Genomic DNA, 18,573 nt, shown 5'->3' on the forward strand with positions numbered 1-18,573 from the left:
CTAGTCCAGTACTTAGAACAGTGCCTGGCACATAGTAAGCGCTTAACAAATACCAGCATTGTTATTATTATATGCAGAAGACAAGGGGCAGAGTGGGATTAGAAGCCAGGGCCGCTGGGCCCTCAGGACCGCGTTGACTGACCTTGTGTCGGGCTTCCGCCTGCTGAAAGCACTGGTGTTGGATGAAGGTGGCCGCGACACAAATCTTGGCGGGCGCGACGCTCTCGGGGTCCAGCATGTTCACAGCCAGCTCCAGAGTCATCCTCCCGTCCACATTCCTAGGGAATCACACAAAACGCCATCGACCGCCGTCCTACCCACTGCTCCGGCCCGGCTTTTTTCCAGATAACAACTTGGGAAGCAGTGCGGCGTAGCGGCTAGAGCACGGGCCTGGGAATTCATTCATTCATTCATTCATTTAATCGTATTTATTTATCAATCGTATTTATCAATCGTATTTATTGAGCGCTTACTGTGTGCAGAGCACTGTACTAAGCGCTTGGGAAGTCCAAGTTGGCAACATATAGAGACGGTCCCTACCCAACAGTGGGCTCACAGTCTAGAAGGGGAATCAGATGGTCCCTTTTATCCTCTGCTCCTCCTCCCCTCCCCATCGCCCCGACTCCCTCCCTCTGCTCTACCCAGGGTTCAAATCCCGGCTCCGCCAATTGTCAGCTGTGTGACTTTGGGCAAGTCACTTCACTTCTCTGGGCCTCAGCTACCTCATCTGGAAAATGGGGATTGAGACCGTGAGGCCCCTGTGACTGTGAGCCCACTTTTGGGTAGGGACTGTCTCTATATGTTGCCAATTTGTACTTCCCAAGCGCTTAGTACAGTGCTCTGCACATAGTAAGCGCTCAATAAATACGATTGATGATGATGATGACAACCTGATCATCTTGTAACCTCCCCAGTGCTTAGAACAGTGCTTTGCACATAGTAAGCGCTTAATAACTGCCATCATTACCATTACCCCCTTCCCCGCCCCACAGAAACTGTGTATATATGTATACATTTATTATTCTATTAATTTTATTAATGATGTGTATATATCTATAACTATTACAATGCTATTGATGCCTGTCTACGCATTTTGTTTTGTTGTCTGTCTCCTCCTTCTAGACTGTGAGCCCGTTGTTGGGTCGGGATTCTCTCTGTTGCTGAACTGTATTTTCCAAGCGCTTAGTCCAGTGCTCTGCACACAGTAAGCACTCAATAGATACGACTGAATGAATGAATGAAAGGTCATGGGTTCTAATCCCAGCTCCGCCACTTGTCTGCTGTGTGATCTTGGGCTAGTCACTTCACTTCCCTGAGCCTCAGTTCCCTCATCTGTAAAATGGGGGTTGAGACTGTGAGCCCCATGAAGGACAGGGTCTGTGTCCAACCAGATTATCTTGTATCTACTCCAGCGCTTAGAACAGTGCCTGGCATAGAAGCAGCATGGCTCAGTGGATAAAGCCCGGGCTTTGGAGTCAGAGGTCGAGGGTTCAAATCCCGGCTCCACCACTTGTCAGCTGTGTGACTTTGGGCAAGCCACTTCACTTCTCTGAGCCTCAGTTCCCTCATCTGTAAAATGGGGATTAAGACTGGGAGCCCCCCCCGTGGGACAACCTGATCACCTTGTAACCTCCCCAGCGCTTACAACAGTGCTTTGCACATAGTAAGCACTTAATAAATGCCATTATTATTATTATTATTATTATATAGTACACACTTAAACACAATAATAATAATATCTTTCCAGAAAGAGAAAAGTAGTGCTTCTCCTACTATGTAAGGTGCTCTTTCTCCACGGAGAGACACTCAGGGCACAGGTGAGAGGCAGAATTTTCTCCCTCCTCCCCACCCTTCCATCGAAAGCAGCGTGGCTCAGTGGAAAAAGCCCGGGCTTTGGAGTCAGAGGTCTTGGGTTCAAATCCCAGCTCCACCACTTGTCAGCTGTGTGACTTTGGGCAAGTCACCTCACTTCTCTGGGCCTCAGTTCCCTCATCTGTAAAATGGGGATTAAGACTGTGAGCCCCCCGTGGGACAACCTCATCACCCTGTAACCTCCCCTGCTCTTAAAACAGTGCTTTGCACATAGTAAGCGCCTAATAAATGCCATCATCATCATCATCATCATCCACAGGCACCAGGACACTAAGCTGAAGTTCTGCATTCCAGTTCAGGTGTGCCCAGGCATGTCAATCAATCAATCAATCAATCAATCGTATTTATTGAGTGCACAGCACTGTGCTAAGTGCTTGGGAGAGTTGGTAGACATAATCATTCATTCATTCAATCGTATTAAATCGTTAAAACGATTGCTGGGGAGGTTACAAGGTGATCAGGTTGTCCCATGGGGGGCTCACAGTCTTAATCCCCATTTTACAGATGAGGTATCTGAGGCTCAGAGAAGTGAAGTGACTTGCCCAAAGTCACACAGCTGACAATTGGCGGGGCTGGGATTTGAACCCTTGACCTCTGATTCCAAAGCCCGGGCTCTTTCCACTGAGCCACGCTGCTTCTCTCATGAAAACATCACGGATCTTGGAGCCAACAGCGTGGCCCCGTGGAAAGAGCCCAGGCTTGGGAGTCCAAGGTCATGGGTTCTAATCCCGGCTCCGCCACACATCTGCTGTGTGACCTCGGGCAAGTCACTTCACTGCTCTGAGCCTCAGTTCCCTCATCTGGAAAATGGGGATAAAGACTGTGAGCCTCCCGTGGGACAACTCGACCACCTTGTATCCGCCCCAGGACTTAGAACAGTGCTTCGCACATAGTAAGCGATTCCGTTTTCTATTTCCCCGTTTGCAATCCTGTTGTTGGTCAGTACGCAACTGAGACCGCAGAATTATGTGGCAAAGTTTTAGCTCCGTGCAGCCAGTATATATTTCTAGTTCTGTGTACGACTTTCCCTCTGCAGACTGATACATCAGGGTCTGTGTCTCTCATTCATCCCAGCTCCGCCACTTGTCAACTGTGTGACTTTGGGCAAGTCACTTAACTCCTCTGTGCCTCAGTGACCTCATCCGTAAAATGGGGATGAAGACTGTGAGCCCCACGTGGGACAACCTGATCACCTTGTATCCCCCCAGTGCTTAGAACAGTGCCTTGCACATAGTAAGCGCTTAATAAATGTCATTATTATTATTATTATATTTACTGAGCTCTTACTGTTTGCAGCACACTGTACTAAGCGCTTGGGAAAGTACAATTCAGTAATATACCTGTATATATGCATATATGTTTGTACATATTTATTACTCTATTTTACTTGTACATATTTATTCTATTTATTTTACTTGGTTTATATGGGGATTTTACTTGGTTAAATGGGGATTAAGACTGTGAGCCCCACGTGGGACAACGTCATCTCCTTGTATTCCCCCCAGCGCTTAGAACAGTGCTTTGCACATAGTAAGTGCTTAACAAATACCAACATTATTATTATTATTATTATTATTATATGTTTTGTTTTGTTGTCTGTCTCCCCCTCCGAGACTGTGAGCCCGCTGTTGGGTATCTATGTTGCCAACTTGTACTTCCCAAGTGCTTAGTACAGTGCTCTGCACACAGCAAGCGCTCAATAAATACGATTGAATGAAATGAATGAATGAATAGTAAGCGCTTCACAAATGCCGTCATCATCATCTGGGTTCTAATCCTGGTTCTATCATTTCCCTGCAACTCAGCACAGCCTGAAGGCTTTTCTATTACTCTATTTATTTATTTATTTATTTATTTATTTATTTTACTTGTACATTTCTATCCTATTTATTTTATTTTGTTGGTATGTTTGGTTCTGTTCTCTGTCTCCCCCTTTTAGACTGTGAGCCCACTGTTGGGTAGGGACTGTCTCTATGTGTTGCCAATTTGTACTTCCCAAGCGCTTAGTACAGTGCTCTGCACATAGTAAGCGCTCAATAAATACGATTGATTGATTGATTGATTCTTTTTTTTACTGAAAAGTCTTTTTCCCAGCTGTCAGACCCAGAATAATAGTAGTAATAATTATAATAGTATTTGTTACGCGCTTACTACGTGCCACGCAATGTACTAAGCCCTGGGGTAGATACAAGCTAATCAGATTGGACACAGTCCATGTCTCACATGGGGCTCACACTCTTAATCAGCAATCAATCAATCGTATTTATTGAGTGCTTACTGTGTGCAGAGCACTGTACTAAGCGCTTGGGAAGTACAAGTTGGCAACAGATAGAGACAGTCCCTACCCAACAGTGGGCTCACAGTTGAAGTAACTGAGACACAGATAAGTTAAGTGACTTTCCCAAGGACACCCAGCAGGCAAGTTTGAGAGACAGGATTAGAACCCAGGTCTTCTTACTCCCAGGACCATGCTCTATCCACTGGGCCATGCTGCCTCGCTTCTAGCACCTGCTTCTAGGACTTTTTGGGGCAGCGTGGCTCAGTGGAAAGAGCCCGCGCTTTGGGGTCAGATGTCATGGGTTCAAATCCCCGCTCCGCCAACTGTCAGCTGTGTGACTTTGGGCATGTCACTTCACTTCTCTGGGCCTCAGTTACCTCATCTGTAAAATGGGGATTAAGACTGTGAGCCCCACGTGGGACAACCTGATCACCTTGTAACCTCCCCAGCGCTTAGAACAGTGCTTTGCACATAGTAAGTGCTTAATAAATGCCATCAAAAAAAAAAAGCATTTTCTAGATCGGTATTTAACCTAAGACTCTAAATGTACAAAGATTGCTGTGGGTACTTTATTTTCATTTGTAGGCTAGTCTTTATTTTAGTACCTTCCGCTTGTGAGAACTAGATTACAAATACAAATTCTGGAGTGACATGTTGGGCCACAAAAAATATTGCCTCATGAATAAGAGAATATTAAAACTTACTCTTTTCGTCATCCATACTAAGCATTAGATGATGGGTCATCTTATATTCCTACATATTGTTATACTCTACTACTTCTCCTATCCCTATTTTAGCATCTGTCTCCCCCCTGTAGACTGTAAGCTCCTTGTGGGCAGGGAACGCATCTACCAACTCTCCCAAGTGCTTTCTTTTTAAAATGGTATTTATTAAGCGCTTACTATGTGCAAAGCACTGTTCTAAGTGCTTAGTGCAGTGCTCTGCACACAATGAACTCTCAATTATCACCGCTGTTCGACTGACTGATAAATGTCTTATAATAACCGTCTTATACTGTTACTGTAATCGGAATTTGGGGCCCTTAAAAGAACTTCTTTTTTTTTTTTTAATGGCAATTTATTAAGCGCTTACTATGTGCAAATCACTGTTCTAAGCGCTGGGGAGGTTACAAGGTGATCAGGTTGTCCCGGGGGGGCTCACAGTCTTCATCCCCATTTTACAGATGAGGTAACTGAGGCACAGAGAAGTTAAGTGACTTGCCCAAAGTCACACAGCTGACAGTTGGCAGAGCTGGGATTTGAACCCATGACCTCTGACTCCAAAGCCTGGCCTCTTTCCACTGAGCCACGCTGCAAAGATGCTGTAAACCGTGACTATAATGTTAACATGATAGCCATCATCATCATCATCAATCGTATTTATTGAGCGCTTACTATGTGCAGAGCACTGTACTAAGCACTTGGGAAGTACAAATTGGCAACATATAGAGACAGTCCCTACCCAACAGTGGGCTCACAGTCTAAAATGGGGAGACAGAGAACAAAACCAAACATACTAACAAAATAAAATAAATAGAATATATATGTACAAGTAAAATAAATAGAGTAATAAATATGTACAAACATATATACATATATACAGGTGCTGTGGGGAAGGGAAGGAGGTAAGATGGGGGGATGGACAGGGGGACGAGGGGGAGAGGAAGGAAGGGGCTCAGTCTGGGAAGGCCTCCTGGAGGAGGTGAGCTCTCAGCAGGGCCTTGAAGGGAGGAAGAGAGCTAGCTTGGCGGAGGGGCAGAGGGAGGGCATGCCAGGCCCGGGGGGATGACGTGGGCCGGGGGTCGATGGCGGGACGGGCGAGAACGAGGCCCGGTGAGGAGGTTAGCGGCGGAGGAGCGGAGGGTGCGGGCTGGGCTGGAGAAGGAGAGAAGGGAGGGGAGGTAGGAGGGGCGAGGGGATGGACAGCCTGGAAGCCCAGGGTGAGGAGTTTCTGCCTGATGCGCAGATTGATTGGTAGCCACTGGAGATTTCTGAGGAGGGGAGTAACATGCCCAGAGAGTTTCTGCATAAAGACGATCCAGGCAGCGGCATGAAGTATGGATTGAAGTGGAGAGAGACACGAGGATGGGAGATCAGAGAGAAGGTTGATGCAGTAGTCCAGACGGGATAGGATGAGAGCTTGAATGAGCAGGGTAGCGGTTGGGATGGAGAGGAAAGGGCGGATCTTGGCAATGTTGCGGAGCTGAGCTCCTTGTGGGCAGGGTTGTGTCTTCCCACCCTATTCTACTGTACATTCCCAAGCGCTTAGTACAGTGCTCTGCACATAGTAAACAGTCAATAAATACCAATATTTGATAGCTGCATTATGATCAGAATTTGGGTCCCTTAAACAAACTTCCTTTCGGGGGATGACATAAATCGTGACTATAATGCAAACACGATGGTAAACCTTAGGGAAAAATAAGCCGGACTCCAAGCAGTTCACACTTTCAGACAATTAGGATGGACTCGAACGCTAATAATGCCATTTTGCTTAACGGTACAAATTTTCCTTTCAATGACCCTGTTAATCTAGTTCACAAGCCAAACATGAGACTGTGAGCCCCATGAGGGACAGGGCTTGTGTCCAACCTTAATTAACTTGTACCTACCCCGCTGTTTATAAGTATTTGACACATAGTAAGAACTTAAATACCATGAAAAAAATTATATATATATATATACATTATGTGACTCAGATAAATTTAAATTGCCCAAGCCTTTAACCCCCACAATTCAATTACTCAAATTCCTTATATTCTTGACTATGACTCATAAAGTCGAGGAACTAAACATCGGTTGAACAAAGGTTGTTTTCAACTGGTTCTCTTTCTTTAAACCAATGGCAATTTCTAAAGAGAACGGAGATCACGATAGGTGGGCTTGGAAAATTCCCACATCGGCATCCCACTCTTTCCTTGATACACTCAGACCCCAAACCTCTTAGCCACCACCGCAGGAGCCTGTGCTCGGGACTAGAAACCAGAGTTCTCCTCAGGCCTCTCAAAACCGCATCCACCACAGCTTCAGAAAGTAAACCCAACCTATTGTCTTCCCACAGGAAAAGACAATAGGAATAGGATGATTCAAAAAGACGATGGGAAGCAGCATGGCCTAGTGGAAAGAGCACGGGCCTGGGAATAATAATAGTAGTAATAATAATAATAATAATAATAATGACAGCATTTGTTAAGCGCTTACTATGTGCAAAGCACTGTTCTAAGCCCTGGAATCAGAGGACCTGGATTCTAATCCCACTCCACCACGGATTTGCTGTGGGTCCCTGGGCAAGTCAGTTCACTTCTCTGTGCCTCAGCTCCGTCCTCTGTAAACTGAGGATTCACTTGTTCATTCAATCATATTTATTGAGCGCTTACTATGTACAGAGCACTGTACTAAGTGCTTGGGAAGTACAAGTTGGTGACATATAGAGACGGTCCCTACCCAACAATGGGCTCACAGTCTAGAAGATTCAATACCTATTCTCCAACCTACTTAGACTGTGACTCTCATGTACTTATATCTACCCCAGCACTCAGTACAATCCTTCATGTGTTTAATGCTTAATAAATATCACAATTACTATTATTATTATTATTATTACTAGTATTTTTTTTTAAAGACTCAGTTCATCCCCTGCCGCTCACCTCCTCACTGTACCTCATTCTCGCCTGTCCCACCATCGACCCCCAGCCCACATCCTTCCCTTGACCTGGAATGCCCTCCCTCCACACACCCACCAAGCTAGCTCTCTTCCTCCCTTCAAAGTCCTACTGAGAGCTCACCTCCTCCAAGAGGCCTTCCCAGACTGATCCCCCTTTTTCCTCTCCTCCTCCCCATCCCCCCTGCCCTACCTCCTTCCCCTCCCCACAGCACTTGAGCCCACTCTTGGGTAGGGACCGTCTCTAAATGTTGCCAACTTGTACTTCCCAAGCGCTTAGTACAGTGCTCTGCACACAGTAAGCGCTCAATAAATGTGAATGAATGAATGAATGGTTCATAGTAAGCACGTAAAAAATCCAAATAAATTATTATTATTCAATTTTTCAAAAACATGAATAAAGCATACTTCTGCACTTAATATTATGTCCGGGGAGCCAGCACAAATGATTGAATGAATGAATGAATATTTGTACAGATTTATTACTCTATTTTACTTGTACGTATTTACTATTCTATTTATTTTGTTAATGATGTGCATCTAGCTTTAACTCTATTTGTTCTGACGACTTTGACACTTGTGTACATGTTTTGTTTTGTTGTCTGTTTCCCCCTTCTAGACTGTGAGCCCTTTGTTGGGTAGGGACCATCTCTATATGTTGCCGACTTGTAGCAATAATGATAACAATAATAATAATAATGATGGTATTTGTTAAGCGCTTACTATGTGCAAAGCACTGTTCTAAGCTCCAACATGTCGAAGACTGAGCTCCTTGTCTTCCCTCCCAAACCTTGTCCTCTCCCTGACTTTCCCATCTCTGTTGACGGCACTACCATCCTTCCCGTCTCACAAGCCCGCAACCTTGGTGTCATCCTCGACTCCGCTCTCTCATTTACCCCTCACATCCAAGCCGTCACCAAAACCTGCCGGTCTCAGCTCCGCAACATTACCAAGATCCGCCCTTTCCTCTCCATCCAAACCGCTACCCTGCTAATTCAAGCTCTCATCCTATCCCGCCTGGACTACTGCACTAGCCTTCTCTCTGATCTCCCATCCTCGTGTCTCTCTCCACTTCAATCCATACTTCATGCTGCTGCCCGGATTATTTTTGTCCAGAAACGCTCTGGACATATTACTCCCCTCCTCAAAAACCTCCAATGGCTACCGATCAATCTGCGCATCAAGCAGAAACTCCTCACCCTGGGCTTCAAGGCTCTCCATCACCTCGCCCCCTCCTACCTCACCTCCCTTCTCTCCTTCTACTGCCCAGCCCGCACCCTCCGCTCCTCCACCACTAATCTCCTCACTTTACCTCGCTCTCGCCTGTCCCGCCATCGACCCCCGGCCCACGTCATCCCCCGGGCCTGGAATGCCCTCCCTCTGCCCATCCGCCAAGCTAGCTCTCTTCCACCCTTCAAGGCCCTGCTGAGAGCTCACCTCCTCCAGGAGGCCTTCCCAGACTGAGCCCCTTCTTTCCTCTCCCCCTCGTCCCCCTCTCCATCCCCCCGTCTTACCTCCTTCCCTTCCCCACAGCACCTGTATATATGTATATATGGTTGTACATATTTATTACTCTATTTATTTATTTATTTATTTATTTTACTTGTACATTTCTATCCTACTTATTTTATTTTGTTGGTATGTTTGGTTCAGTTCTCTGTCTCCCCCTTTTAGACTGTGAGCCCACTGTTGGGTAGGGACTGTCTCTATGTGCTGCCAATTTGTACTTCCCAAGCGCTTAGTACAGTGCTCTGCACATAGTAAGCGCTCAATAAATACGATTGATTGATTGATTGATTGATTGGGGGATACAAAGTAATCAGGTTGTCCAACGTGGTTCTCACAGTCTTAATCCCCATTTTACAGATGAGGGAACTGAGGCCCAGAGAAGTGAAGTGACTTGCCTAAGGTCACAAAGCTGACAAGTGGAGGAGCCGGAATTCAAACCCATGACCTCTGACTCCCAAGCCCGGGCTCTTTCCACTGAGCCATGCTGCTTCCGCTCTGCACAAAGTAAGCGCTCAATAAATACGATCGAATGAATGAATCCCCGTTTTCTAGATGAGGGAACTGAGGCCCAGAAAAGTGAGGCGACTTGCCCAAGGTCACCCAGCAGACAAGCGGCGGAGGCAGGATTAGAACCCACAACCCTCAGAGTCCCAGATCCGTGCTCTATCCTTCGGGTCAGGCTGTATCTCTCCACGGAGAAGCGTGGCCGCCCCCCGTACCCCGCGGTCACCGTCCAAGACCCCGAAGGCGCCGGCCCCACGGGAGAGCTGCGGCCCCAGGGATCGGGAACTCACCCGAGATGGGATTCGTTTCCCACCACCCTGTTGATCATTCTGCTTTCGATTTCCGCGGCGGCGGCCGCCTGGCCCACAGTCAGGTGCGTCCTCCTCCCGTCGGCCTCCACGCCGAACCCGGAAGGCAATTCCCTGAGCGTGTGGGTGCCGTAGCTGGAATTCTGGTGCCACGTGGACCTGGCCGACGAGCGGCTCTGGAAGCCCATCTGGAAGCGGCCCTGGGTCCTGAAGGCCGACGTCCCGTAGTTCTCCTTCTCCACCAGGTTGCCCAGGCTCCGGCTGGTCCCGGGGTAGGTGAGCCCAAGGGGGCTGCTGGGGATGCCGTCGAACGAGCCATCGAGGGCGAACTCCGGCCCGCGGCACCGGGAAAAAGGGTCGTAGCAGGCCCGTCTGGGGGCCGGCTGCGGGGGCCTGAAGCCGACGATCTCCGAGCGGGCATAGCGGGGAGGGAAGAGGACGGGGGGCCTCCGGTTATCTTGGGGCCGCGGCAGCGTTCCCGTGGCGTTCCTCTGGCTGGAGTAATACTCGCTGTGCGCGTAGTAGACCTTCTCGGGGCTGCTCCCCGGGGTCAGCTCGAGTCTCCGCAGGGGTTGTCTTACCGACCTTTCTTCCGTCGACCTGTACGTGCTGTACTGAGCGGCCCCTCTCCCCCGGCGGTTGGCGGGCGGGCCTGCCTGGACGACAGAGATCAGAGACTCGGATGAACCGCAAGTCGACGCTTACCTCGTTGAGGACCCTAATGGTGCCAGAACTGACAGACTGTAAGCCCACGGTGGGCAGGGAATGGGTCTGTTATATCCTTCTATTGCGATAATAATGATGATGGTATTTGACAAGCGCTTACTATGTGCCAAGCACGGTTAGCCCCTTCCTTCCTCTCCCCCTCGTCCCCCTCTCCATCCCCCCCATCTTACCTCCTTCCCTTCCCCACAGCACCTGTATATATGTTTGTACATATTTATTACTCTATTTATTTATTTATTTATTTTACTTGTACATATCTATTCTATTTATTTTATTTTGTTACTACGTTTGGTTTTGTCTACCCCTTTTAGACTGTGAGCCAACTGTTGGGTAGGGACTGTCTCTATATGTTGCCAATTTGTACTTCCCAAGCGCTTAGTACAGTGCTCTGCACACAGTAAGCGCCCAATAAATACGACTGATGATGATGATGATGGGGGAGATACAAGGTAATCAGGTTGTCCCACGTGAGGCTCACAGTCTTCATCCCCACTTTACAGATGAGGTAATACTAACTGTGGTATTTGTTAAGCTTCTGTACTAAACGCTGGGGTGGAGACAAGCAAATCGGGTTGGACACAGTCCCTGCCCTCAAGGGGCTTACGGTCTTCAACCCTATTTGGCAGATGAGGTGCCTGAGGCACAGAGAAGTGAAGTGACTTGCCCAAGATCGCACAGCAGACAAGTGGCAGAGCCGGGATTAGAAGCCACGACCTTCTGATTCCCAGGCCTGTTCTCCATCCACTAGGCCACACTGCTTATTAGACTGTAAGTTCATCATGGGCAGGGAAAGGGTCTATTGTTAGACCGTACTCTCCCGAGTGCTTAGTACAGTGCCCGGCACACAATAAGAGCTCAGTAAATACGATTGACTGTTAGACGGGGGGGTAAAGTCCTCTAAATCAGAAGCAAAGTGGCTCAGTGGAAAGAGCCCAGGCTTTGGAGTCAGAGGTCACGGGTTCAAATCCCCGCTCCGCCAATTGTCAGCTGGGTGACTTTGGGCAAGTCGCTTCACTTCTCTGTGCCTCAGTTACCTCATCTGTAAAATGGGGATTAAGACTGTGAGCCCCCCCGTGGGCCAACCTGATCACCTTGTAACCTCCCCAGCTCTTAGAACAGTGCTATGCACATAGTGAGCGCTTAATAAATGCCATTATTATTATCATCAAATCATAAAAGGCCAAAAGACGGGGGATCTGTGAGCGTGGACTGCTGATTTCAAATTGATAGCCCGAGTCAGTTGATCGTCCGATGGTATCTACTGAACGCTTACTGCGGGCGGAGCACTGTACTAAGTTCTTGGGAGAGAACGATCTAACAGAGTTGGTAAACGCTCTCTGTCCACAACGAGCTTACAGTCTAGAGGGGAGACAGACATTAGTAGAAATATATCGCAGATATGTACCTAAGTGTTGTGGGGCAAACACCAAGTAGCCAAAGGGTACGGATACAGTGCACAGATGCCATGGAGGGGAGAGGGAATTAGAGAAAATAGGGCTTAATTAGGGAAGGCCTACTGGAGGAGATGTCACTCAATAAATCAATCATATTTATTGAGCACTTACTAAGCCCTTAGCAGAGTACAACGCAACAAAATAGCAGACACGTTCCCTGCCCAGAGTGAGCTTATAGTACATATACTATATATACTATACATATACTTTTAGACTATATATATATATACATATACTTTTAGACTGGGAGCCCACTGTTGGGTAGGGACTGTCTCTATATGTTGCCAATTTGTACTTCCCAAGCGCTTAGTACAGTGCTCTGCACATAGTAAGCGCTCAATAAATACGATTGATGATGATGATATACTATACACTGTACTTATAGCGCTTTTAAGCACTTAGTACAGTGCTCTGCGTACAGTAAGCGCTCAATAAATACAATTGATTGATTATAGTAAGTGGTCATGCTGTGGTGAATAAAGCACGGGCCTGGGAATCAGAAGGTTGTGGGTTCTAATCCCGGCTCCGCCACTTGTCTGCTGTGTGACCTTGGGCAAGTCGCTTCACTTCTCTGGGCCTCAGTTCCCTCATCTGTAAAATGGGGATTAAGACTGTGAGCCCCCCGTGGGGCAACCTGGTCCCCTTGCCACCTCTCCAGCGTTTAGAACAGTGCTTTGCACATAGTAAGTGCTTAACAAATGCCATTATTGTTATTATTATGTGGGACAAGGACTGCGTCCAACCCGATTCGCTTCATTCAATTGTATTTATTGTGCGCTTACTGTGTGCAGAGCACTGTACTAAGCGCTTGGAAAGTACAATTTGGATTATGTCCACCCCAGTGCTTAGTGCAGTGCTTGGCACATGGTAAGCGCTTCACAAATATCACAATTATTATTACCTTAATAAGGTGGGGGGAGTAGTCATGTGGCATATTTGGAGGGGGAGGGAATTCCAGGACAGAGGGAGGACATCAGCAAGGAGTCAGAGATGAGATAGAGCAGATCAAGGCCCAGTGACGAGGATCGTACTGACACTAGAGGAGCAAAGCGTGCGGGACATCGGCGAGGTAAAGCAGGAGGGGCAGGAGCAGGGAATGTGTCTGTTCATCATTGTATTGTCCTCTCCCAAGTGCTTAATACAGTGCTCTGCACACAGTAAGCGCTCAAAAAATACGACTGAATGAATGAATGAGTCTCGCAAGTGGGATTTATAGCTTCACGGTTTTTCCACCGTAGCTACACAAAAGGAAGATTACACAATTCACCTAGGAGTCGTCTGGGCTCAGGGAAACCGAACACTGCGTTTGACTGAGAGCTCACCTCCTCCAGGAGGCCTTCCCAGACTGAGCCCCTTCCTTCCTCTCCCCCCATCTTACCTCCTTCCCTTCCCCACAGCACCTGTATATATGTATATATGTTTGTACATATTTATTACTCTATTTATTTATTTATTTATTTTACCTGTACATATCTAGTCTATTTATTTTATTTTGTTAGTATGTTTGGTTTTGTTCTCTGTCTCCCCCTTTTAGACTGTGAGCCCACTGTTGGGTAGGGACTGTCTCTATATGTTGCCAACTTGGACTTCCCAAGCGCTTAGTACAGTGCTCTGCACACAGTAAGCGCTCAATAAACACGATTGATTGATTGATGGCAGCCCGCAAGGCACACACTGGGAAATCTGTCCATTTGCTTTGCTCACCTTTAGAAAGTCATTATACTTGGCTCCAGGTGCATTCCCCACAGCAAAGTCATTTTCTACCCAATCCAGGTTGTAGACGTACTCCGGGACACTGCTAGTCCGATGCAGATTCCCTGTAACCAAGCAGTAAAACGATTTAGCCCATAAAGAGAAAATGATTTTCAAAGACCATAAAACGAAAGCTGATAGGGACAGAGTTCAAGTCACTGGGCCCAGCCGTGGGCAATAACCGAATTTGGAGTGACCAAAGTGGAAGTCCAAGGTCATGAGTTCTAATGTCGGCTCCGTCACTTGTCTGCTGTGTGATCCTGGGCAACTCACTTCACTTCTCTAGGTCTCAGTTCCCTCATCTGGAAAATGGGGATTGAGATGGGGAGCACCACGTGGGACAGGGACTCTGTCATTCATTCAATCGTATTTATTGAGCGCTTACTGTGTGCAGAGCACTGGACTAAGCGCTTGGGAAGTACAAGTCGGCAACATATAGAGACGGTCTCTACCCAACAATGGGCTCACAGTCTAGAAGGGGGAGATAGACAACAAAACAAAACATGTGGACAGGTGTCAAGTCATCAGACATCCCCCATCCCCATCAGAGTCCCCAACCTTACCTCCTTCCCCTCCCCACAGCACCTGTATATATGTATATATGTTTGTACGTATGTAGTACTCTATTTTATTTGTACATATTTATTCTATTTATTTTATTTTGTTAATATGTTTTGTTCTCTGTCTCCCCCTTCTAGACTGTGAGCCCACTGTTGGGTAGGGACCATCTCTAGATGTTGCCAACTTGTGCTTCCCAAGACCTTAGTACAGTGCTCTGCACACAGTAAGCGCTCAATAAATACGATTGAATGAATGAATCAGAATAAATAGAAGTAAAGCTAGATGCACATCATTAACAAAATAAATAGAATAGTAAATGTGTACAAGGAAAATAAATAGAGTAATATATCTGTACAAGTGTATATATATATATATAGGTGCTGTGGGGAGGGGAAGGAGGTAGGGCGGGGGGGATGGGGAGGAGGAGAGGAAAAAGGGGGCTCAGTCTGGGAAGGCCTCTTGGAGGAGGTGAGCTCTCGGTAGGGATTTGAAGGGAGGAAGAGAGCTAGCTTGGCGGATGTGGGGAGGGAGGGCATTCCAGGCCAGGGGAGGACGTGGGCCGGGGGTCAATGGTGGGACAGGCGAGAATGAGGCACATTGAGGTGCTTAGTACAGTGCCTGGCACATAGAAAGTGCTTAACAAATACCACCATTTCTTTATTTTTAAAAGCAGCAATAGAGAGTATATGTTTTGAGTCAGGAGTTCAGCAACTGCAGATATTTTTCAACCAGAAAGCACCTGGATCACTGAATTGCCGGGCAATGAAGGTAACTCGGGTTTGCTTAAATCAGGTAGATCTTCTAGACTGTGAGCCCGCTGTTGGGTAGGGACCGTCTCTATAAGTCGCCAACCTGTACTTCCCAAGCGCTCAGGGAAGTGCTCTGCACACAGTAAGTGCTCAATAAATACGACTGAATGAATGAATGAATGAATGTGGGTCCAAGAATGAAGCAGATCAGCCGGGTCAAGGGGTGGTTCAAATGGAAAAAAGAACAATGGGATAGTCAGCAGAACAACATTTAAATAGGGCAGAAAGGGGAGACCACTTAAGAGCCCGGGCTTGGGAGACAGAGGATGTGGGTTCTAATCCCACCTCCGTCACTTGCCTGCTTTGTGACCTTGGGCAAACCACTTGACTTCCCTGTGCCTCAGTTACCTCAACTGTAAAATGGGGATTAAGATTGTGAGCCCCACGTGGGACAACTTGCTTACCTTGTATCTACGCCAGTGCTTGGAACAGTGCTTGGCACCTCGTAAGCGCTTAAAAAATACCATGATTATTAATTGCTAAATAATACGCAGTCAATACGATGTCTTTGCTGTGAGGCATCTAGGCATCCACCCTGCCAACAAATTACTCTTTCTCATCTTAGATGAGGGTTGACCAAAACTAGTTTGAATTTAATGCTGCTTGAGAAGATGATACCTCTATATATAAATATATGTTTATACGTATTTATTACTCTATTTATTGTATTTGTACATATTTATTCTATTTATTTTATTTTGTTAATATGTTTTGTTTTGTTCTCTGTCTCCCCCTTCTAGACTGTGAGCCCACTGTTGGGTAGGGACCGTCTCTATATGTTCCCAACTTGTACTTCCCAAACGCTTAGTACAGTGCTCTGCATACAGTAAGCGCTCAATACGATTGAATGAATGAATGATAATTACGGTATATATTAAGTGCTGATTGTGTGTTGAAGCACTGGGTTAAATGCTTAAATGTTGTACCTCAGTAAGCGCAAAATAATCCCATTGGAACTACCCAGGTCTCACATTACTCGATCCCCGTTTTACGTACGAGGAAACCGAGGCACAGAGAAGTCAAGTGACTTGCCCAAGGACACATACGGAAGCCCAGGGGGAAAGATGGGATTAAAACGTGGGGTTTCCTGACTCCAAGCCCCACGCTTTTTCTACCAGGCCACGTTTCCTACCCCAGGAAAAAAAAAAAAGGGTGCGGGTGGGGTTGGAACAAATAGTTGGGATTTTTGAGGGCTACCTCTTCAAATCATCATCATCATCATCATCAATCGTATTTACTGAGTGCGCACTGTGTGCACAGCACTGTACTAAGCGCTTGGGAAGTACAAATTGGCAACATATAGAGACAGTCCCTACCCAACAGTGGGCTCACAGTCTAAAAGGGGGAGACAAAACCAAACATACTAACAAAATAAAACAAATAGAATAGATATGTACAAGTAAATAGAGTAATAAATACGTACAAACATATATACATACATACATATATAAATGGGACCCCTGATCCAAGTGGCCTCCACCTTAAATGGGGAGAGTTCTCTCCGGTGGCTCCCAGTCAACCTACACATCAAGCAAAAACTCCTCACCCTTGGCTTCAAGGCTTTCCATCCCCTCGCCCCCTCCTACCTCCCCTCCCTTCTGTCCTTCTCCAGCCCAGCCCGCACCCTCCGCTCCTCTGCCACCGCTAACCTCCTCACTGGGCCTCGTTCTCGCCCGTGCCACCGTCGACCCCCGGCCCACGTCCTCCCCCTGGCCTGGAATATCTTCCCTCCGCACATCCACCAAACTAGCTCTCTTTCTCCCTTCAAATCCCTACTGAGAGCTCACCTCCTCCAGGAGACCTTTCCAGACTGAGCCTCCTTTTTCCTCTCCTCCTCCCCATCCCCCCCGCCCTACCTCCTTCCCCTCCCCACAGCACCTGTATATATGTTTGTACAGATCTATTACTCTATTTTACTTGTACATATTTACTGTTCTATTTATTTTGCTAATGATGTGCGTCTAGCTTTAATTCTATTTGTTCTGACGACTTGACACCTGTCCACATGTTTTGTTTTGTCGTCTGTCTCCCCCTTCTACACCGTGAGCCTGTTGTTGGGTAGGGACCGTCTCTATATGTTGCCGACTTGTCCTTCCCAAGCACTTAATTCAGTGCTCTGCACACAGTAAGTGCTTAATATGATTGAATGAATGAATTCCATCGTATTTATTGAGCACTTACTGTGCGCAGAGCACTGTACTAAGTGTCTGGGAGAGTACAACACAACAATAAACTGACTCATTCCCTGCCCACAATAGGCTGTCTAGAGAATTAAATCTGACTGTCCTCTCTACCTTAATATCCGACTCCAGAAATATCTCTCTCTCACACACCCCCCAAACACTTTTTATTCTGATGCAACACTTCATCTCTACTTGGAAAATACGAATACTCTGTTAACTGCAACTAAAATAATCAAGATTCCACAAAAACCTGTTTTAATCGTCTCTTGATACGCCCAAGGGATTTCTCATCAGAGGCTCTGAATCAGCCATAAATATCAACGGAAGGAACGTGTTCCATAGCCCTTACGAACACATCTTTCAGTTACGTAATTACCTATTTATTCATATCTCCCACTGTTGGGTAGGGGCCGTCTCTATATGTTGCCGACTTGGACTTCCCAAGCGCTTAGTACAGCGCTCTGCACACAGTAAGCGCTCAATGAATACGACCGAATGAATATCAACGTTTGTGTCCCCCTCGTCTACATGTTTTGTTCTGTTGTCTGTCTCCCGCTTCTAGACTGTGAGCCCGCTGTTGGGTCTTTATATGTTGCCGACTTGTACTTCCCAAGCGTTTAGTACAGTGCTCTGCACACAGTAAGAGCTCAATAAATACGACTGAATGAATGAATGACTGTGAGCTAGTTATGGGCAGGGAACGTGTCTGCTAATTCTGTTGCATTGTACTCTCTCAAGCACTTAGTACAGTGCTCTGCACATAGTAAGCGTTCACTAAATACGATTGATTGATTCAAGAGGTGGGGGGATTCCAGTGGGGAAGAGATTGAGGGCTAGACAGACCTCCTTGAAACCAAATATTTCTAATATTTTGGGAGACATTCTAAGCCTTGGGCAAGTCACCACAAGACCACTGCAGAGCGGTAATCACGCCAGACTCATCCCACACAAGGAGGG

The 18,573-nt window shown here is 46.8% G+C and overlaps 1 protein-coding gene across 1 annotated transcript in view; it reads right to left on the reverse strand.

Annotated features, from left to right (window-relative positions):
- PKP2 (plakophilin 2) overlaps positions 1 to 18,573 on the reverse strand; it is a 133,179-nt gene that overhangs the window by 80,089 nt on the left and 34,517 nt on the right. The window contains exons 3-5 of the mRNA XM_038770857.1: positions 14,016 to 14,128; positions 10,114 to 10,787; positions 143 to 278 (exon numbers count right to left, since the gene is read on the reverse strand). Of these exons, the coding sequence (XP_038626785.1) occupies positions 143 to 278; positions 10,114 to 10,787; positions 14,016 to 14,128 (923 nt within the window). The remainder of the gene's footprint in view (positions 1 to 142; positions 279 to 10,113; positions 10,788 to 14,015; positions 14,129 to 18,573) is intronic.

Source organism: Tachyglossus aculeatus, chromosome 2, assembly GCF_015852505.1.
Source record: "Tachyglossus aculeatus isolate mTacAcu1 chromosome 2, mTacAcu1.pri, whole genome shotgun sequence".
Classification (NCBI taxonomy): Eukaryota; Metazoa; Chordata; class Mammalia; order Monotremata; family Tachyglossidae; genus Tachyglossus; species Tachyglossus aculeatus.